The 18,307-nt window shown below is 53.9% G+C and overlaps 1 protein-coding gene across 1 annotated transcript; it reads right to left on the bottom strand.

Annotated features, from left to right (window-relative positions):
- Positions 1–1,335: 1,335 nt before the first annotated feature.
- Positions 1,336–18,170, bottom strand: ANXA8L1 (annexin A8 like 1). The gene is made up of 12 exons (XM_025881129.2): positions 17,999–18,170; positions 13,262–13,352; positions 12,308–12,402; positions 10,875–10,988; positions 10,057–10,147; positions 9,223–9,302; positions 8,663–8,722; positions 8,037–8,130; positions 7,724–7,819; positions 5,930–5,988; positions 4,669–4,791; positions 1,336–2,125 (listed from the first exon to the last, which is right to left on the bottom strand). Exons 1-12 carry the CDS (start codon positions 18,017–18,019, stop codon positions 2,066–2,068), a joined length of 984 nt encoding a protein of 327 aa, XP_025736914.1. The 5' UTR covers positions 18,020–18,170; the 3' UTR covers positions 1,336–2,065.
- Positions 18,171–18,307: the final 137 nt, after the last annotated feature.

Raw genomic sequence — 18,307 nt, 5'->3', positions numbered from 1 at the left:
CAATTACTTAAACTACTTGTTGATGATTTAAGACAATGGCCCCTAATTCTTTGACCTTCTTCCCATGGACAGCCGGGGACTGTGTCTCCTTCCCTTGAAGCTGGGCTGGCCTGTGATGTCTTTGACCGATAGGGCATGGTGATCGTGATCTGTGTGACTCTTGAGGTGTATCCCAGAAGGCAATGCAGCACTCATCTGCCATGTAAGGAGCCCCACTACCCTCTGCTACCAGAGATGCTGCACGTAGGAGCGCTAGGGGACAGTTCCAGCTGAGCCTAGCCTTCCAGCCCGGTGAGTGAAAGAAGCCTCCAGATGATTTCCTGATCCTGCCCTAGAGTTCCGCCAAACCTTTGAGTCTTCCCCATTGAGTCCCCAGACTGGCTGGGAAGAGCTGAGTTATCTGCCCCCGGGCCCTGGCTGAATTCCTGACCTGCAGAACCCATGACCATTGTAAAATGATGGTTTTATACCAGCTTTCGGGTGGTTTGAAATGCAACAAGTAAGGAGGACTGCATTCCTGCATTTAAAGGTGAGGGAACTGAGCTCAGAGGAAGAGAGGATGTGACTAGGTCAGAGTCACATGGCCAGCACAGGGCAGAGCCGGATCTACCTCTCATCTGCGTGAGCGCAAAGGCCCTGCTGTCCCATCTCTCGGATATCCCTGGCTCCTTGGGGTCATACTTTAAAAGGGAGTTTGCAAGCTAGAACATGTTCAGAGGATATGGCCCCAAACCAGGCTCCAGGAGGGACAGTTGAAAGGACTGGGGATGTTTAGCTTTGACAGAAAATGTCTTAGTGGAATCTGTGGGTCGTCTTCAGATAGGCAGGGAGGATAGGAAGGGATAGGCACTGTGGTCCTAGATGGGGAGTCGAGAGCAGAGGGCTGTGTGGGGCCGGGTTTGGCTCAGTTAAAGGAAGATTTCTGCTTATCACTCCTGTTGGAAGAAGACGGGGCTATCCAGGGAGGCTGGGATTCCCCATCCCTGGAGGCAGCCGAGGACAGCTGGACCCCCCTGGGTGGATGCCATGGAAGCGAGGAAAGCCACAGGTTGAAATAGGAGCAGAAGCCTTTTAAAACTCCCCACCCCCCACCTCTGAGAGATCAGGATTTAGGTGATAGGAAGCATCCTCATTTACTCGAGTTGTCCCCAGGGCGACAGCGGGCATAGTCTGCTCAGCGTGTCCCCGTGGGGAAATGCCTACCTGTGTGCTCAGGTTGGATTCATCCCCCCCCAAAAAAAGCTTTTTATAATCACATTTCTTTTATGAACACTGACAAATTAAGTTGGTCCTACTCTGGTCACTGCTAAAAATACAAAGGCACTTAGATTCGAATGTACAGTCTTTATTATTCTGAAAAGCACAGCAGAGGCGTCTCTGTATCTTGGCATCGGGTCAGAATAAGAGATGCTCCACACTTGTGTCAGGAAAGGAAAGAACAGCTCCTCTGAGCAAGGACTGGATAAGTCTGGGCCCCTTAGATCACAGTGCCCTTGGGTCGGGACATTGATTTGCAGCTTTCTCTGTTAGTTAGACAGGGAGAGAATGTTCATTCTGCCTGTAGCCTAACGTGTTTAGATGAACAAATGTTAGTGGCATCCCAGTGGGCCCAAATGCATGTGTTTCTCTCTCAGCTGCTCACATGTGTGTGCTCTGAAACATATGGGCTCTCCTAGCTCACTGGTGGCCTTTCAGGAGGCTCATCAGCTGAGATGCTTATTAAAATTCCTTATTCTCTGGTCTCTTCTCTGCAGACCTGATTTAGTAGATGGGGTCGGTATCTGTGTTAGCCGGGCCCAGGAGGCTCTGTGACCAGTTGAGCTTGGGAAAACGCCTGGGTCGGGAGGAAGAAACAGCCCCTTCGTGCCGAGGTGTTTGTTAGGCCAGATTATGCTAAGATTGGCCCTGTGCTCACACCCGGAACTGACCTGAAAGTACCGGAAGCTGGGAGATAGAAGACTGAAAGGCAAGTTTGGTCCCCCCCCCACCCCCCAATCCATGGCCAAGGTTGAGCAGGCAGGGCCTGGTGGCTCCAGCTTCTTGGCCTTTGCTCTTTCCTGAACCTTCAGGAGTCGCTGCCCACCAGGTTCAGCAGGGCGTTCTTGTAGTCGCCACTGGTGTCTCCCTGAGGACAGGAGGGACAGGGGAGTCACAAGGGGTATTTGTCAGCTGTGGTTATTACTAGGAGTTGTGCTCCTTGGGGAGAGGCCTGGCACATCTCTGTGTGGTTCCTATGACGCAGGCCCACACTGTGTCACCTGTCTTTTCTTGTTTGTCATCTCAGGATACTTCGTTGTATCTCCTTTTGATTCTCTTACTAACTACAGGGGAGCTTAATGTAGGAAATGAATTGCAGACACAGCTCTGCTCTGGAGCAAGGAAGGCATTTCGATTGGCTGCCCCAGGGCTCTTCCCCATATTCCATTCAGGACCCCAAAGTGCCCAACCATTCGTTTATTCGTCATGACCCATCATTTACTCAACACCTACTGCTGCAGATCAGGGAACCGAGGCAGAAAGCAGGGTGCCCAGTGCCACACCTGGAGGCAGGGGGTGCAGTGGGGAGAGCCCAGGCTTTGGGTCCACGCAGAACCTGGACCACAGCTCTGTCACACACTAACCCTGTGGCTGGGATGAGTCCTGTCACCACCCTGAGACTCCTTCTCATCTATCAAATGACGTTCATGCTGATACGAGCCTTGCTGAGATATGGTGAGGGATAAATAGCAGGAGAAGCGTGGGCTTGCCTGCACAGCAGCTGGCTCACGAAGGGGTCAGGCGATGTCTGTCTCCCAATAGGATTGACCCCACATGACCAATGGCTGAACCCCGTTTCTGTGGTCTACCAGGCCCCCTTAGCTATTAGGCAGGTCCTGGTAGGTCTGGCTGGTCCGAGATCTACACACAGAGCCAAGGGAAACAGAGGAGGGCATATCACCCAATTCCTTCTTTATGTGCTTGGGGAGAAGGGGAGCAAGGAGACACTATTCATTAAGGCCCCTTGGCAAGTGAGAGCACTGGGCTAGTTCTACTGTCCTACTCGATGCAGCAGTTACACCTCATGGGAATCCCCTGGTCCTTAACTTTTAGTCAAATTTGCTTGTACAATCATTTGGGCCTGAAATCTCCTGGTAGATTTTTAGCCACATTTTAAATTCCATGCCTTCCTTCCTTCTTTTCCTTCTTTCTCTTTTTTTCTTTTCCTTCTTTCTCTTTTTTTCTTTTCTTTCTTTCTTCAACACAATGTTTATAATAAGGTATTTTTGTTTTTGTGTTGTTTTGTGATTTTAGAAAACTGTATTCATTTTGTCTATCTTTTTAAATGCATGGGTCTAAAGTTATGCATGGTGTTTTTATAAATTTTCCTATTAATTTCTATGCAGGAGTTTTTAATGCTGGTATCACTGTTGGAAATCATTTTTGCTTTGATGACATCTACAGAGAGTGGTCTATACTAAAAAAAAATTTGACCACCTGAGGCACAATTCCAACTCAGTTTTCTTAAACAAAAATCATAGGCAAAACCTATAGAGGGTGGGCTTCTTGTATGTCTAGACAGGGGACTCTATTATTGATTGATCAATATTATATTGATCATGTGCTAATTAGCCTGCTAAGGCTTTCTCCACTGTGAAGTCTACACCCTGGATGGGTCAAAGTGATCCTTTTTGATCAGTGTGGTTGTTCCTCTCAAGTCTGACTCTGGCTCAATCTAATCATGATGGTGAGAAGGTAGAGGAGTCTTCCTGATGCCACAGAAATTATGGATGGGAGAAAAAATTCCTAACACTCTGCCGGGATTGGATGTTGGCAAAGCCATCAACAGCCTGGGCTGGTCTATGGGTAGCCCTCTTGTCTTTTGACAAGACTGGCTGGAAAGCCAAAAACAAAGTGAAGAATAATTCCACCGTCCCTCATCCCCACCTACCTATGGCCCCTTTCTGAAACATCTTAAAATAGAAATGTCTTTTTAACATATTGTGAGCTATGTGTGTCTTGGAAAGTGTGGCTGACAACAGATATTTGTAGAATAACTAGAGACTTGACTTAAGAGCCAATGAAGACTTGGGGATATACTTCTCGAGGTTTGATTTCTCTTGATGAAATGGTCAAGACCTCATTTGCCTTAATTTCTAGAAGAGCTATTACTCTCACCATTATGGCGGTGTGATGGTGCGATGGTGCATTTTCTCAGCTCCAGAATGTTCATTGACTGGCATCTGGGTAGGTAACCCACTGGAGCCCATCTGATTTATCTCCTTAAAATCATGCTGCTAGGACTACTTCAGTCTGGATTTTGAAGGCAGCTGCCTGATTCCTACTGAACTATTTACCATCCTTGACATTCAGATATGGTCTCCTTGGCAAAGTTTGTTGTGTCATTTCCAAAGGGGCAACCATAACTCAAATGCAAAGCCAACTCTGGGCGCCAAGTACAGGGGCCTCCATGGTCTGGTCTCTGTGCGCCTGCCCAAGCCCCCTTCGGGCCCTAGCCGCACCAACCCCCTTGCTGATCTCTATACACACTGTATGGCCATGAATGCACGGGTGTGACCCCCACCGGGAAGGGAGGGACACATGTGATGTAGGACTCCGGTCCCAGCATCCAGGTCTCCCAGTAATGCCTCTGCTTCAAACTGGGGATAGATTTGGGAACCACTGACTTACCATGATCATGCTGCTGAGGGTCTTGCCGTACATCTTTGTGAACTGACACTTGATAAGATTTAAGTCAATCTCACTCCTTGAAACGATGTTTCTTATCAGGGTCCCATCGCGCGTCCCTGCTCCCTGGACAAGACACAGCAATCAACATTCACTGCCCACCTCTGTGATGATGGACAAATCTGTGCTCTAGGGCCAGGGGGCTTTCACAGGGGGATGGAGATGTGGGAATGAGCCTCAGCTTCAGGTGGCGAAGTACTGGGAGGGGTGCTGTGGTGACTCAGGGTTTCCGTTCCCTTCATCTCTTCTCCCTCACCGCCCACATGTCTGTCTTTATTGGGAGCCAAATGCCCCAAAGTGCTGTGTGTGTTTGGTTTGCCACATCATATTCTAGACACAGAACACTCACTGCTCTAGGAGTAAGCCTTCTTCCTAGAGGAACAGCATCAGGAAATTCAGCTTACCTGGCCAATTCTCAAGCAGGACCTTCCTGCCTACTTTCATCTTGGACTAGTCTCCTGTCGGATGGTGCCAATGGCCAAGGAAACCCCACGCCCTCTCTCACTTTCTGGCCAGAGAACTTGGGGTTCTAACTTCCAGTGGTGTCAGCGCACAGAAGGTGGGCACTGACTTCAGGCTCAGGGAATCCCTCTGATTATCTTCCAGTTTCTGGCTTCCAGGTGCCAGAAACTCCACCCAGTACAAATGGCTGGGACGTCTATTTGAATGCCCAGTGCAGCATTGGACAAAGACAAAGCCAGCTCGGCATCCCTGGCAGGCACACGGAAGTTGAGTGCCACGTGTAGCCATCTCTGTCTGAACGTCCATTCAAAGGGTGCCTTGACTTCCTGGCAGCATTGACCTGTGCTCTCTCGAGGAGTTCACACAGTGGGATCAAAAGTACAGCTGGCCTGGCTTGGGTTCAAATGGAGACTCTGCCAGTCACCAGCTGGGTGACCTTGACCACAAGACTTTGCTTCACCATCTCTAGGGCGGCAGTTATGACACGGGTCTCATGGGATTGTTATAAGAGGTCGGTGCAATGCACACCCGTGAAAAAACCTGCTCCATTTCAGCCCCCAGGAGCTGTGGCTTCCCTTCCCCAGACTTATTTTACCCTTGGAGAGCTCTAGCATTCTGTTCACAAGAGGCTGGAATTAGAGAAGACACAAGTGTCAAAGGCAGTGGTGGCTCTGAGCACTTGGCTTGGCAGCTGGTGCTGAGGAGGGCTGAGAACAGGGGGCACCAAAGACAGAAGAGTTACCTTCAAGGCGTAGTAAAGTCGCTCTGCGAAGTAGCTGTGCAGGTTCCGGGTGCATTTCACTGGCAAACAGGAAAGCTCTGTTAACACTAGATGTTGTAGGTGACATTGTATACATGTGTATTTATTTATGTCTTGCCTTGGATCTTAAGCGTGAGCATTATGCAGTTCTTGGCCTATTTATTTATGTGTTGCCTAGTTCCAAAATGAGAGGCTTGGCGTTGGGTGGGGTGCGACAGGGAAGGAAGCCTGGGGCACTGGGCACAGGTCCAAAGGCACAGAGTGGGCCGGCAGAGGGTGATGCGTAAATGTGAGGCTGGCCCCTCTGAGCATGGCTCCTTCTAGCACAGCCCCTGGACTCTTACACCCCAGAGCCAGCTTTGCCAGGAATCCAGCCACTCAGCTCCACAGAGGAGCCATAGTCATGGTGACCACTGGCCTCGGGGTGTCCACTTTACTCCTCACTTATCAGGAAGGTCCCTGCATTTGAATTTTCACGTGACAATGGGGCCCAGCCCTGGAGCACTAGGGCACCCAGGGACATCTGGCCCAGAGAGTGGGCCCCTGTTTGCTTTCATGGATGCTGCTTCAGAGATTTGGCATCTGGGTCAGGGAGCTTGGCACTTTAGCTCAGGGCAGCAGAAAGAGCGTGGGCTTTGCGTGAAGGAGGCAGGTGTTCGACTCTCCCCTGATAGCATGGTGTGACTTCATTCTTTGACCTTCCTGCTTTGCACTGTCCTTGTCTATGGAGTGAATGGTGGGAGTCTTCAAGGAGAAGTGAATAGGAAGTGCCCAGTACAGGAGGCACTGTACACCTTTGCTTTTCCCTGCCTGATGATTTATTTAGGAGGTTGTTCAAACTCAATGCAGGGGCTGATTTGCTGAGATTGGAGCAGGGGGTATGCTGAGCTGCTCCAACATAGACTGGTTTTTATCACAGCAGTCACAGCCTGGTGGGGATGGTCAGATGTCCCAGTCCACTCTGAAGGCCCCGGACATGTTGTGGAGCTCCCCTGGCTGCCCGGCACAGAATGGGGACAGCCTGTTGTGGAGATGAGTGCCCTAGCCCTAGGGCCCTGACCTTGGCTCCATCATGGGAAGGAGGAGAGGAAAAGTCCCTCTGCCCCTGGGCCTCAGCTCCTCACTGCACAATGACTCTCCTCACTGTGACCTCAGTTCTGTGCCCCAAGACGTGGTCTGGAACAGGTCCTCCTAAGTAGACCTGACGTCGTGCTTGAGGGAAGGTTCTCAGTGCTCCCCAGTGTCAGACCATCAGTCACTGAGTTTGGACTCCAACTATACATCATCATTTCTTCAATGAACAACTGAGGCAGAGACCAGGCCCCTGGCTAAGGTCAAGACAGGAGACTTTCTTTAGGGCTTTATAATCAGAACCAGAATGTTCCCTGTGTGGCTGCTATGGATGAGCACAGGCTCTGGGTCAGGCATAATCCTGCAAATGTGCCCACACACTCACATACTCACATATTCTCACATGTGCCATGCTCACACTCATGCTCACACACTCACACAGCGCAGGGATTATGGGGGCAGGGCACGGCATACTGAAGACACGAGGGTAGGATAGTCCCGGTGTCCTGGGCTGAAGGGTACGTGTGTGTGTGTGTGTGTGTGTGTGTGTGTGTGTGTGTGTGTGTGGCCTGGAGGGGGAGGGGTCCCTTGAAGGCGGACGTAGGGACCCAGTCGCTTGCTATTGCCGCCCCAGGGAACTGCCCCCTTGCTGGGCCCCGTGGCTGCGGACACCTGTGTGTCTGAGCACCAAGCCCCATCTCTTACCCACTGTGAGCATGGCCTCCTCCAGGGAGCCGTGGGTCTCACTCTTGATGCTATCCTCAATGCTCTTGCTGGCGATTTTCTCATATTCCTCAAACACTGTAGAGAGACGTCTTCTCTTAAGGGATATATAGATCTCAGTGTGATGCCCCCAGTGTCTCAGATCTGAGACTGCACATCAATGTGTCCCCCCTGACCTCCACTTGGTTGTCAGGAAGGTCCAAGTCTCCCTGGCTCTCTTCCCAGCATCATGACCAGGCAAGGATGCACACTGGATGGCCCGTGTGAAGGACAGTGCCTCCTCCCTCCCCGGTACCTCTCATCAGGTGCGTGGCACTGCGTGTGCACAGGATGGTGATGAATTTCATCTCGTCGGTCCCATGAATCTTCTCCCCTGCTGCGTACAGATCCTAGCATTGGGGCAGCCGCAAGAAGCCAGTGAAGGAGAGCAAGGAGGTGAGGGTCAGCCCCCATCCACCCACCAGGTCAGCATTCTCCTCTCTTCCTATCCCTGAGAGGTTAAACCCCTTCTGGATACTAGGCCAGGCGCTGCTCTGGGAACTCTCCTGCCACCCCCGGGACTTTGCTCTGCCGCTGGACATCTCCAAGCACTCTGCCAACAGACCGAACTATAGTGATCCGTAGAGTCCCATCTGGTCCCCAGGCTCGTGGGCTGTTCTTGCTAGGACAGAGCTTCAGTGGACCCCTCCCAAGTCACTCCCCTTCCTGTTCCTGAGTCTCCCCAACATTTTCACTTTCCTTCTGGAACACCAGAGGGGAAAGGTCTGCAGAGAGCTGATCTGGGTCTCAGCCAAGCCTAGTGTCAAAGAAAGCACGCCTGGACAGAGGGGCTGGGTGAGGCTTCCAGGCATTAGCCCCCAGAGGATGGGGCAGGTGGCCCACAGGGCGGAAGCTGCCAAGGGTGTATGTACGTAGCCTCACCTGTGCATCTTGGATGGCCTGTGCTGGGTCCACAAAGCCACTCACATCATCCCTGCTGCCCTAGGAAGAGAAGGGGTGGCTGTGTGAGGCAGGCTATCCCAGCAGAACAGCTGGGGCAGCAGGGAGAGCTGGGCAGGAGGGCAGGCGGTGCTCGACGGCGTTTTGGCCATGGGGACGTTAGCAGGCTAATTACCCTCTCCAGGGCCTGATTTTGTCATCTATAAAATGAGAGTAGTAAGGGCGGCCTCGTAGGGAGCTGGGGGATTCAGTGAGCTAAGGTAAGCGGAGTGCCAGGCATGGGGTGTGGTGTGTAGGACCTGCTAAGTGATGGGGCACTCTCCTCCCGATTCTGGGGTGCCCCCATGTGGCCGTGTCAGGGACGTGTGGGTGTGAGAATCCTCCAGCCCAGGGGAGAGGTATCCAAGAAACCCAGGCCACTGGGGCACTACCCAGGCCCTGACCCCACTCCACCCCAGCAGCTCTCCCCAAGAATTGCTCCCTGGAGCCCAGCTGTTCGGGTCCCTCAGGCAAGGGGCTCCCAGGAGCCTGGGCTCTGATACCTGCAGGAGGCACACCAGGATCCTCTCCAGATAGCCGCTGGTGTCTGCTTGGATGTCTTCTTCCAGGCTGGACCCATAGTCTGCAGGGGAAACAGTACCGTGAGACACAGATCCACTTTCCTCCTCCCTGCCCCACTTCCCACACTTCTCCCTGTTAAAGCCTTCTGGTCAGGACTAGTCAGCGGAGTGGACGCACTGCCCAGGTGTCTGAATGGCAGAGGCTCCACCACCTGGCGGTCATTCAGAATGAGGAAACAACACAGACTGCCAACCTGGCTCGAAGTGCAGGGATAGGTCAGGCCAGAGAGCCCTGCTGGGGGCTGCCTAACGAGCTCTGCTTTATCTGTGGTTTGGCAAAGCCAGAACCTTCAGGCAGATTGCCTGCCAGGCAGACCACATGGAGGCCAGGCTGGCCTCTGCTTGCCTTGCATCCCGTAGGCTCCATGATAGCTGGCCTGTGGTCCACAGCCCCCACTGCAACAGGGCCCTGCACGGTCCCCAGGGTCAGCGTGTGCCTGGCCAGGAAGGAGCCAGACCCATCCAGGACTGACACAGCCCGGGACCCACAGTGCTGCCAGGCCCTCGAGGGGCAGAGAGTTTAGCGATACATGTCCCTTTCCCCAGCAGCCTGTGGGCTTCAGGGGGCTTAGAGACCATCAGGCCCAGGACTGGGCACACACTAGGGTGCTCAGCACGCATATGTAGAAAGGCCCAGAAAGGGTCTTTTCTAGTGAGGCCCAGTGTACTGCTTGTCCCTCATCCCCTACCAGTCTGCCAAAGCTCGTGGCCATTCCCAAGTGAGCCTTTATGTCTAGGCCCTGCGCCCTCCCTTACCCTCCTCATATGCCTTCATTATCTCCCGCAGCTGGATCTTGGTCCGAGAAGCCAGGATTTCAATGATGACACCCTCTTTGGTCCCCAAGCCCTGTAGACAAAAACCTCTGTCTGCTGGAGAGCTCTGCCTGGGCTCTTCCGTCAAGAGGCGAGAGGAAGAGCCTCCGGAAGAGCCGGTCAGTACCCTCTCCCCCTCTGCTGGGGGCCTCTGCTGGGGGGTGTTACTGGGGGAAGTCGCCTGTGTTTGTCTCCAGGGGCGGATCCTGTGGGCAGGTGAGGCCATCGCAGAGTTCTGTCTCAACTCTGCCCTCTGTGCTAGGTGGTCCCCAGCACGTCACTCCACTTTGCCGAGCCTAGGGGCCCTCGTAAGTTCTCGGGGATAAAGAGCCAGCCCACCCCAAAGGTGGATTAGAGAGAACAGATGGGAAATGCCAGGCATGCACACCCAGTGGGTGTCTTTTCAATGGAGATAATTAGAGTTGCTGGACCCTGACTCCCTCCTTATTCTCTGCGAGTGCTCAAGGAGCAATGGGGGTCATAGGAGATCCAAGGGACCAGGCAGAGACTGCAGATGTTGTTCTGTTGTTCCTGCACACCTGGTCTGGCGCTGTCCTGAGGAGTGCTGATTCTGGCTTCCTCGTGGCCGCATGATGGCTGAAGGAGGCCCGCCTGGTCAGCATGCTGCAGGCTCCCCGGGCTGGGCCATTCCAGAGAGTGGCTCAAGGGGAGCTCGGAGGTCCCAGTGCCAGGCTCTCTTGAGGAAGGCGTCCCCCGCAGCGACCCCACCCAATCCTCTCCTACCCCACCCGCTTAGTTACCTTCATGGCATCGTGCAGCTCCTTGGCTTCATATTTATATGGTGGGTACATGAGGGCAATGATGAGCCTCTCGAACTTGCCACTCAGCTCTGACTGCAAGGTCTCGGTGAGATCCTAATGCAAGAAGAAGGAAGTGCAACGATCTGGACGTTGTGCTGCCCTGAGTGCAGGCAACTGGGCGGCAACCTGTCCTGGAGGCTCTGGCGGGACTCCTGTGGGCTCTACCAGGAGCTGGTGCTGGGGTTTCTTGGGCCAGCAACGTAGCCTCTCTGAGCATCATTATCCTTACCTATGAAATGGAGACAGCGATACTCCTGTGTTATACCATTTCTTAGGGGACTGGTGCAGAGATGTGTGTGGCTCGACTCCACTCTCATGGCAGCGCTGGGCACAGTATAAGCCCGGAATACATGTTTGTCGTTGCTCACCATCGAATCCTGTCATAGCCCGTGGGCACTCAATAAATGCAGGAATGAATTAAGGAATCTATCTCATGCGTGCCTCCTTCTAAGGGCGCTAGTCTCCACAAGAAGCCACAAGGCCACACACTGCTGATCTGCACAGCACAGCAAAGGACCAAGGGCCTTGTCAGACCTGGGTTTAAATCCCAACCTTGTTGCTTACAGGCTCTGGGATCTTGGGCACTTACTCTTAGAGCTTACTCTTAGAACATCAATTTCCCCTAATGCTGAATGTAGAGAATAATGCACAGGTGTGAAGATTAAGAGAAAGAAATTAAAAAAAAAGAAAAGAAAAGAAAAAAGAAAAGCGCAGCGCACATCACGCGGTGACAGAGGCTTCTGGCAGCCGCGGCTATGTGTGCCTTTGTTCCCGTGTTTAGGTTGTACACCCAATGCCTGGCTCTATCCCGGGGTGCTGGAGGGAGGGAAGAGAGAAAAGGGTCCAGCGTGTGTGCTCCATGCCCCTGGAGCTCCCTCGAGGCAGAGGGGAGCAGGCCCAGACACAGAAGCTCTGCCATGAAGAGAGTGCTCCATGCCACAGGATGGAACAGAGCCTGGCCGGCACCTCTGCCCGTGGGGGAAGAGAGCATCCCAGGCTCTGGGAACAGGGTGAGCAAAGTGCAGAGGCAGGGACGCAGCTCAAGGATGGGACCATGGAGCCAAGGTAAAGGAGCTTGGTGAGAGAGACGGGGGCGGAGGGGTGGAGTGGACCGCAGAAGTCTTGCCGCCAAGCCAGGGCTGTGGGGAGCCCTAAGTAACGTAACCAGATAAAACACAGGATGGCTTGAGAAATTTTAACTTCAGATAAACAATTAAGAATATTTTTAGTATCAGTATGCCCTATATGCCCCACGCTTTCAGAAGCTGGCCTCTAGACACGGGCCTTGTCCAGAACGAAGCTGCCTCCCAGGCTGTCTCTGGCTGCAGCAGTACCCCTAGCCCCCCAAGGAAAGCCTCCTGTTCCCCTTTTACCTTGCCAAATTGCGCCTTGAAGGACTTGGCGATTTGCTGCCGCTGGGTGTTGCTTCTCTTCGTGAGCACATCGATGATGGCCTGCTCGTTGGTCCCTACAGGGGTGCACAGTGTGAGCACTCCCACTGTCCCCTAAGGGAGCTGAGGAGGAGGGAGAGCAGCTGCTTGGTGGCCAAGCAGTGGGGTGCTGCCTAAGGCCAGTCTCAGAGTGGTAGAATCTGAGGACCCTCTGATCATCTGATCTGCTCTGGACATCCCCCGGGGCCTTTGGTCCTCTCTCGTGCTGGTGGCAGTGGGGGCGAGTCAGGACCGAGGGCCCAGAAAACTGAATCTGAGTCCTGGCCCAGCAGCCTCATTGCCCAGAGTATCTGCTCTCTCCTTTGGGAAGTGGAGGTAACAGCAGAGATATCACATGAAGTAGAGGGCATGAACATGCTGCCAAGGTTCATCTAGAAAGGACGGCAAGCCCTGGCTGGCTTCAGGAATGTGCATCTTGGAGACCGGAAGGAGGCTGCCTGTGCCCAGCCCAAGCAGAGCGGGGGCCCAGTTCAGCCCCGCAGAACTCCCAAACTCATCCCATCCAGAATTCACAGTGACACACAGGTCCAGAGTTCCTGAGGCCATTCTGTGAGTACGAAAGCTCGGACAAGTGGGGTAAAGTTGCCTACGCAAGGGTGCACAGGCACGCACAGCTGATGGCGTCCCCTTCTCAACCCCATGACTCAGGGAGGTCAGGGAGGCACAGCCACCCTCCCTCTTCTCCAGCCGTGGGCGGGGGGGACGTAGACCATTCCTGGGTTGGGGAGGGGCTGGTGTGGGCTGGGAGTCTGTCTCGGGAGCATGGTGTTCCCTGGCTGCCCCCTCCGGAGCTGTGAGTCTCGCGGTCTTAAGCAGAGCGGACAGACCCCAGAGAGTCCCAGTGCTCCGGGGGAAGGTCTGCAGACATCCACTTACCGATCCCCTTCATGGCTTTGTAGAGGGTCTCTGCGTCGGGGTCTGGATTAAAGTGGGGGCTGCCCTTCACTGTAACCCCCTCCTGTTCCATCTGCAAAAGAACGCAGGCTTGTTCAAATTGGGAAGGCCGGGGATGGGGGCACAGGGGGCAGACCAGATCACCAGCCCATCGTGCAGCCTGCCTTGCAGAGTGAGCACCAGCTCAGCCCCTGCAGGCCGGCGGCTGAGGCTCCTGCCCCTCCTGCCCCTGCTTGGCATGGCTCTCCCTGACCGTCCATCTTGGATGAAGGGAGGCCCGAGGGGGTCTGCAGCTTCTGGATATGACAGTTACCAGCAGATATGTGTTGAGGAAGGGGCACCTTGGTCCACTTGGCACCAAGTTGCCATACAGCTCTCTCATGTCGGGGCTGTGGAAGCCTGGGGGGTGGGGGTGGAGGCCCCATGTGCCCTTTAGCTGCCTTGGCTAAGGGGAGGCCTGTCCTGTCAGCTCGGCCCTCAAGGAGGAAGGAGAGGCCTCTTGAGGAGGGTGAGGCAGGGCCAGGCTGGTCAGCATCCAGGGCCATCCTGAGAGAGGAATCTCAGCCTTCAGCACCAGCGCCAGTCCTGCAGAGTTGGGGTTCGCCGACTCTGGAAAGTGGCTGACACTGTGGCCACTTTCAGGGCCGCCACCCAGCCTTTGGTGTCAGGAGGAGGGAAGAACTGGGAGGAAGTCCTAGGTGGGGAGCTGGCCCGAGAGAGGACCTGCAGTGGTTTTATTGGGGTAACAAGGTACAATAATGAGCACGACTGTGCTCTCCTGGCCACCTGGCTGTCTTCAGAAGGGGCCTGCAGTTTTCCCTGCCTCAGCCTTCTTGACAGACCTATTCTTGGATCTTTTGTGATGAGATTTTCGAGGCTGGGGGGAGGTTTACCTGGAGTAACGGGAGCTTAGGAGGAAGAGGGGTGGGGGCACCGCATGGTGTGAGTACAGGGGGTACAAAGGAACATGAAGGGCAGTATGTCCTATGGGAGGTAGCTTACTTGGGGTTTGGCAGGCTGCATCAAATCCCCTGGGGGGTCTGTGACTCAGGCTAGCCATTCAGAGGAGTCAGCTGTGTAGGGAAGCTACCATTAAGTGAGGGTACCCTGAGAGACCACAGCCTGCCTGGCCTGGCTGTGAGGGGTTGCTGGTTCCCCTCTGGGCTCTGTGGGACTGTTATGTCACCTCCACAGAATGGCTTTTTGATTCATAGGCTGGCCTCAGCGAGAACCACAGAAGCCACAAAACCTCTCCTGCCCCTGCGCCCGCCCTGGGGTGTGGGCTCTGGATCAGGCCAGGCCTCTCCCAGCTAGTGTCATCTGAGGGCAAGCAGCAGGCCCTGCCCACCCCCACCCCTGAGCTCCCTCCAGCACCATCGACAAGCAGTGCCGTCAGTGGGAAAGAACCACCTACCCCCAAACCACAAGGACAATGAGCGAGTAAGGACAGGCTTCATGGAGCTGAATGTGCTGCTTTGAGAGTGTGTAGACAAGGCTGGGAAGAGAGGCATGGTTTGAGCTCAAGCTGCCTTCTTTCTGAGAAGTCACAAGAAGGTAGAGAGCCAGGGCACCCGGCTGAGCATCCTGATAGCCTAGGGCCTTTGCAAGTCCACAGGCTCATGGAGGACAGAAGGTTAGGTTTAGAAAGAACTGCATGATGCTCTGAAAATTGTGGAATAAACACAATAACCAAAATACGTGGGCCCTTGACCTGAGCCAAGTCTCTGTAATCCAGGGTTTGCCTGAGGGCTCTTTAGACTTGTGCCTTGTAGAATTTCTCAGATGAAAACGGATGATCTTTCTTAAGTATGTGTTTTTGGGAGAAGGATAGTAGAGGAGTGGAGGGAGCTTGAAGATAGGCATTGAATTTGAAGAAGACTCAGAGATTCCTCAGTGGAAAGGAGTTTAGTTCCATCGTGTTTGGTGTCCCATGCACCTATTCACCTACTTCTTCTGTCTGCCCTAATCCACTCATCTACTTTCCCACCTACCCACCCACCAACCCACTCATTCACTCATCTATTCATCCATTCTCCACCCAGACACTCAATGGCCACATCCACTCTTCCACCTATCCATCCATTTATTCATTCGTTTTATCACCATGTTCCTCCTTCTATCCATCCACACATCCATCTAACTACCCTTCCATCCATCCATTTAATCACTATATCTATCCATCCATCCATCCATCCATCCACGCATCCTTCAAGCCCTGATTAGATCCTGAAAATACATGGCCGATTACCATCTGTGGGGCTATCTGTAGGGATATTGCTTTTGAGTAAGAGGTGAAAAGTTTTTCTATTTCTTTTGCTTGAATTTCAAACGAAAATTTCCTATCTCATTTTTTAGCACTGTGTTTCTCAGCAAGAAGTATTAGAAATAATCCTTTGTGCAAATTCCCTCCAGAAGAGCCTGTGTGGTCCCAGAGGTGGTCCAGTTGGGTGCACGCATACACAGTGTCCCTTGTTTGGGGAGTCTGAGCTGGTCTTACTACCCTTAGCCATTTGAGTGGCTCCTTTGTGCCAGTCCTCTGTGTTAAGAGGTTTCAGGGGCCAGAAGTGTAATGCTCACACTCCTTGACTTCTCCAAACCATGAATGCCCCATTTTACAGGCAAAGGAGCTGGGCTCAGAGGGCTTGTCAAGGCAACATAGCTAGTAAGGGGGGGCACTAGCTCTTGACCCACAGCCTGACTCAGAAGCTGAGCTCTCTCTACTTCCCCCCACTCTACTGATGACTCAACCTATCCGGGACAGTGAACTTTCCTGGCACTCTGCACTGAAGGAAGCCTTGCCCACAGGAAAGCAGATGGTCCAGCAGTGTGAGCTCTGGGAACCACCTGTGAGGGGCTGTCTCACTGCCCCCCAAGCCGCCACGCGGCACTGTGCAGCAGGGACGGGCCAGACCACAGGACTGAGTCACTGGGAGCAGCCCATTCAGCAGGTCCAGGGTTGGCTCCGGGGGGAATGGTTGTCAACCCACTCCCTGGGGGGGTTGTGATTTTGAGGCACCGAGGAACCTCAGCCTCTCTTCCCACTCCATGGTTTTAGGGGATAAAAAGTACAATTATCTGGAATCAGACCCCTGAATATCAGCGGGGGGGGGTAGGGCTCCAGATCTTCCTATCTGAAAGGCCTCGCTGTTAGAGAATCTGCCCGGGCCCCATGCCCGGAGTGGGCTTGTCCAGACAGGAACATTTGCACTGAGAAGGTGACTCAGTCTTGCCTATGACTCTGTCAGTAAGAGCTCTGTTCTGGGGACACCACACCTTTGGCTTCCCCTGTCACCAGGCTGCCCTGGGGGAACCCAGGAGACAGAACTTCATTTCTGTAAGAGAGGCGCAGACGGGGCCCTTCTAGCTGATCTTTCACACCCTCGCACGAGTCCTGGTCCTGGTCCAACTGGGGGCCCAGAGGACATCTGGTCCTGAGCCAGCCACAGGCGGGCCGTGCCTGTGATCTTACTGCCCCAAGCCAGCTCTCCTGTGGGCTGCGGGCAGCCAAGGCCCACAGTTTGGACTCTGGAATTGGGCTGCTCAGATTCTAACCCAGACTCTACCACTTGCTAGTGTGGCAACCTTGGGCATCTGCTGAGCCTCCTTGTGCCTCCTTAGCACAAGATGGCCTCTGACTCAAACCCAGACGGAACACTCCCAGGAATCTGTTCATTCAGCAGTGAGGTGGGAGGCTGGGGGATAGGCTGGGCTGTCTTCCCCGTCTCAGTCCCCATCACTCTGTAAAGCATAGATTCCAGACCCTTGAGGCCCCTGTAGGCCAGGCTCTCTTGCCTTCTCTCCTCTCTCCTCAATCTTGACAAACAAACACCATGGATTCCTGGAGGACTGCCTGCCCTCCCATGCCCTAAGGTGTGGGCATTGATGAAGCCTCCAACATCAGCCGATTTGATCATGTTGCTCACCAGCTAAAAGACCTTCAGTGGCTCCCCACTGCTCCTTGAGGTAAAACCCAAGCCCCTTAGCCTGCCATGTGAGGCTTTTTAGGACCTGCCCTGCCTGCTCCTCTAGGTCTATCTCCCCCCATTCCTCTGCCCTTCCACCCATGGCCCTAAAGCCATGAGGAACTACTCTCCGAAGCCAAGCTTCCCACCCTTCTGGGCCTTTGCACATACTGTTCCCTCTGCAAGGAATCATCTGCCTGATTCTCTTCAAACACACACATGTGCACACATACTACACACATGCACATCTCGCTCAAACATGATACCCTCTAGCTTCGAGCAGCCTAACACCTCCCTGCAGTGGCTCTTCCTCTGGGTTCCCCCAACCCCTCAGCTTCCCTCAGTGCATTTCAAGGTTCCTTTATCTGAGGGCGCCTGGGTGGCTCAGATGGTTAAGTGTCTGTGTTCGGCTCAGGTCATGATCTCCAGGTCCTGGGATCGAGCCCCGTGTCGGGCTCCCTGCACAGCAGGGGAGTCTGCTTCTCCCTCTCCCTCTGCCCTTCCCCCTGCTTGTGCTCTCTCTGTCTTTCTGTCTCTCAAATGAATAAATAAAAAAATCTTAAAAAGGAAAAAAAAAGGTTCCTTTATCTGTCTGTCCTAGTCATGAGCATCTCTAGGGCTGGGGCAGTTTCTTCTCTCTTGCCTCCTCAGTGGGCAGCCTGGTGCTTGGCCAGCAGACAGCGTGACTGTTGATTGAGCAGACCTCTCTCCACCCAAACCCTGCAGGAACCCTACCCTCTGCTTGCTCCCCACTTACCCAGGCTTTCCACCAGGCCATCTTGTTCTCCCGGTCGCCTCTTCCCAGGGAGATGAAGATCTACCGATCAGCCTTCCCTCTACTCTGAGATTCCACAGGACTGGCTCCCACAGGAGCAGGCCAGGTCTTTGGGGTTGGGTGTTGGGTGTGGTGGCAAAAGCAGGGGCCCCAGGCCCCACCCAGCGCCGCCCCTGGCCCCACCCCTTCCCCTCTGGGTTCCGCCTGCCTCTGGGTCCCTCCTGGGGCTCCCTGGCCGCACCCAGGCACCGCCTGGAGCCTGCTTGTGGAATTCTGCCACTCACTGCCAAA

The sequence above is a fragment of the Callorhinus ursinus genome, unplaced genomic scaffold (assembly GCF_003265705.2).
Source record: "Callorhinus ursinus isolate GAN/ISIS: 27379988/994484 unplaced genomic scaffold, GSC_fseal_2.0 scaffold31, whole genome shotgun sequence".
Classification (NCBI taxonomy): domain Eukaryota; kingdom Metazoa; phylum Chordata; class Mammalia; order Carnivora; family Otariidae; genus Callorhinus; species Callorhinus ursinus.
Note: the sequence above shows the minus strand (reverse complement) of the source record. Positions and strands in the feature narration are given on the sequence as shown.

What these genes read in the sequence shown, in the direction of transcription:
- ANXA8L1 (XM_025881129.2), bottom strand. Translation starts at nt 18,019, where the DNA reads ATGGCCTGGTGGAAAGCCTGG. An exon ending in TGGCCTGGTGGAAAGCCTGG is followed by an intron (nt 13,353 to 17,998) that starts GTAAGTGGGGAG and finishes GTTCTTTTGCAG; the next exon opens with ATGGAACAGGAGGGGGTTAC. An exon ending in TGCCACGCACCTGATGAGAG is followed by an intron (nt 7,820 to 8,036) that starts GTACCGGGGAGG and finishes GTCTCTCTACAG; the next exon opens with TGTTTGAGGAATATGAGAAA.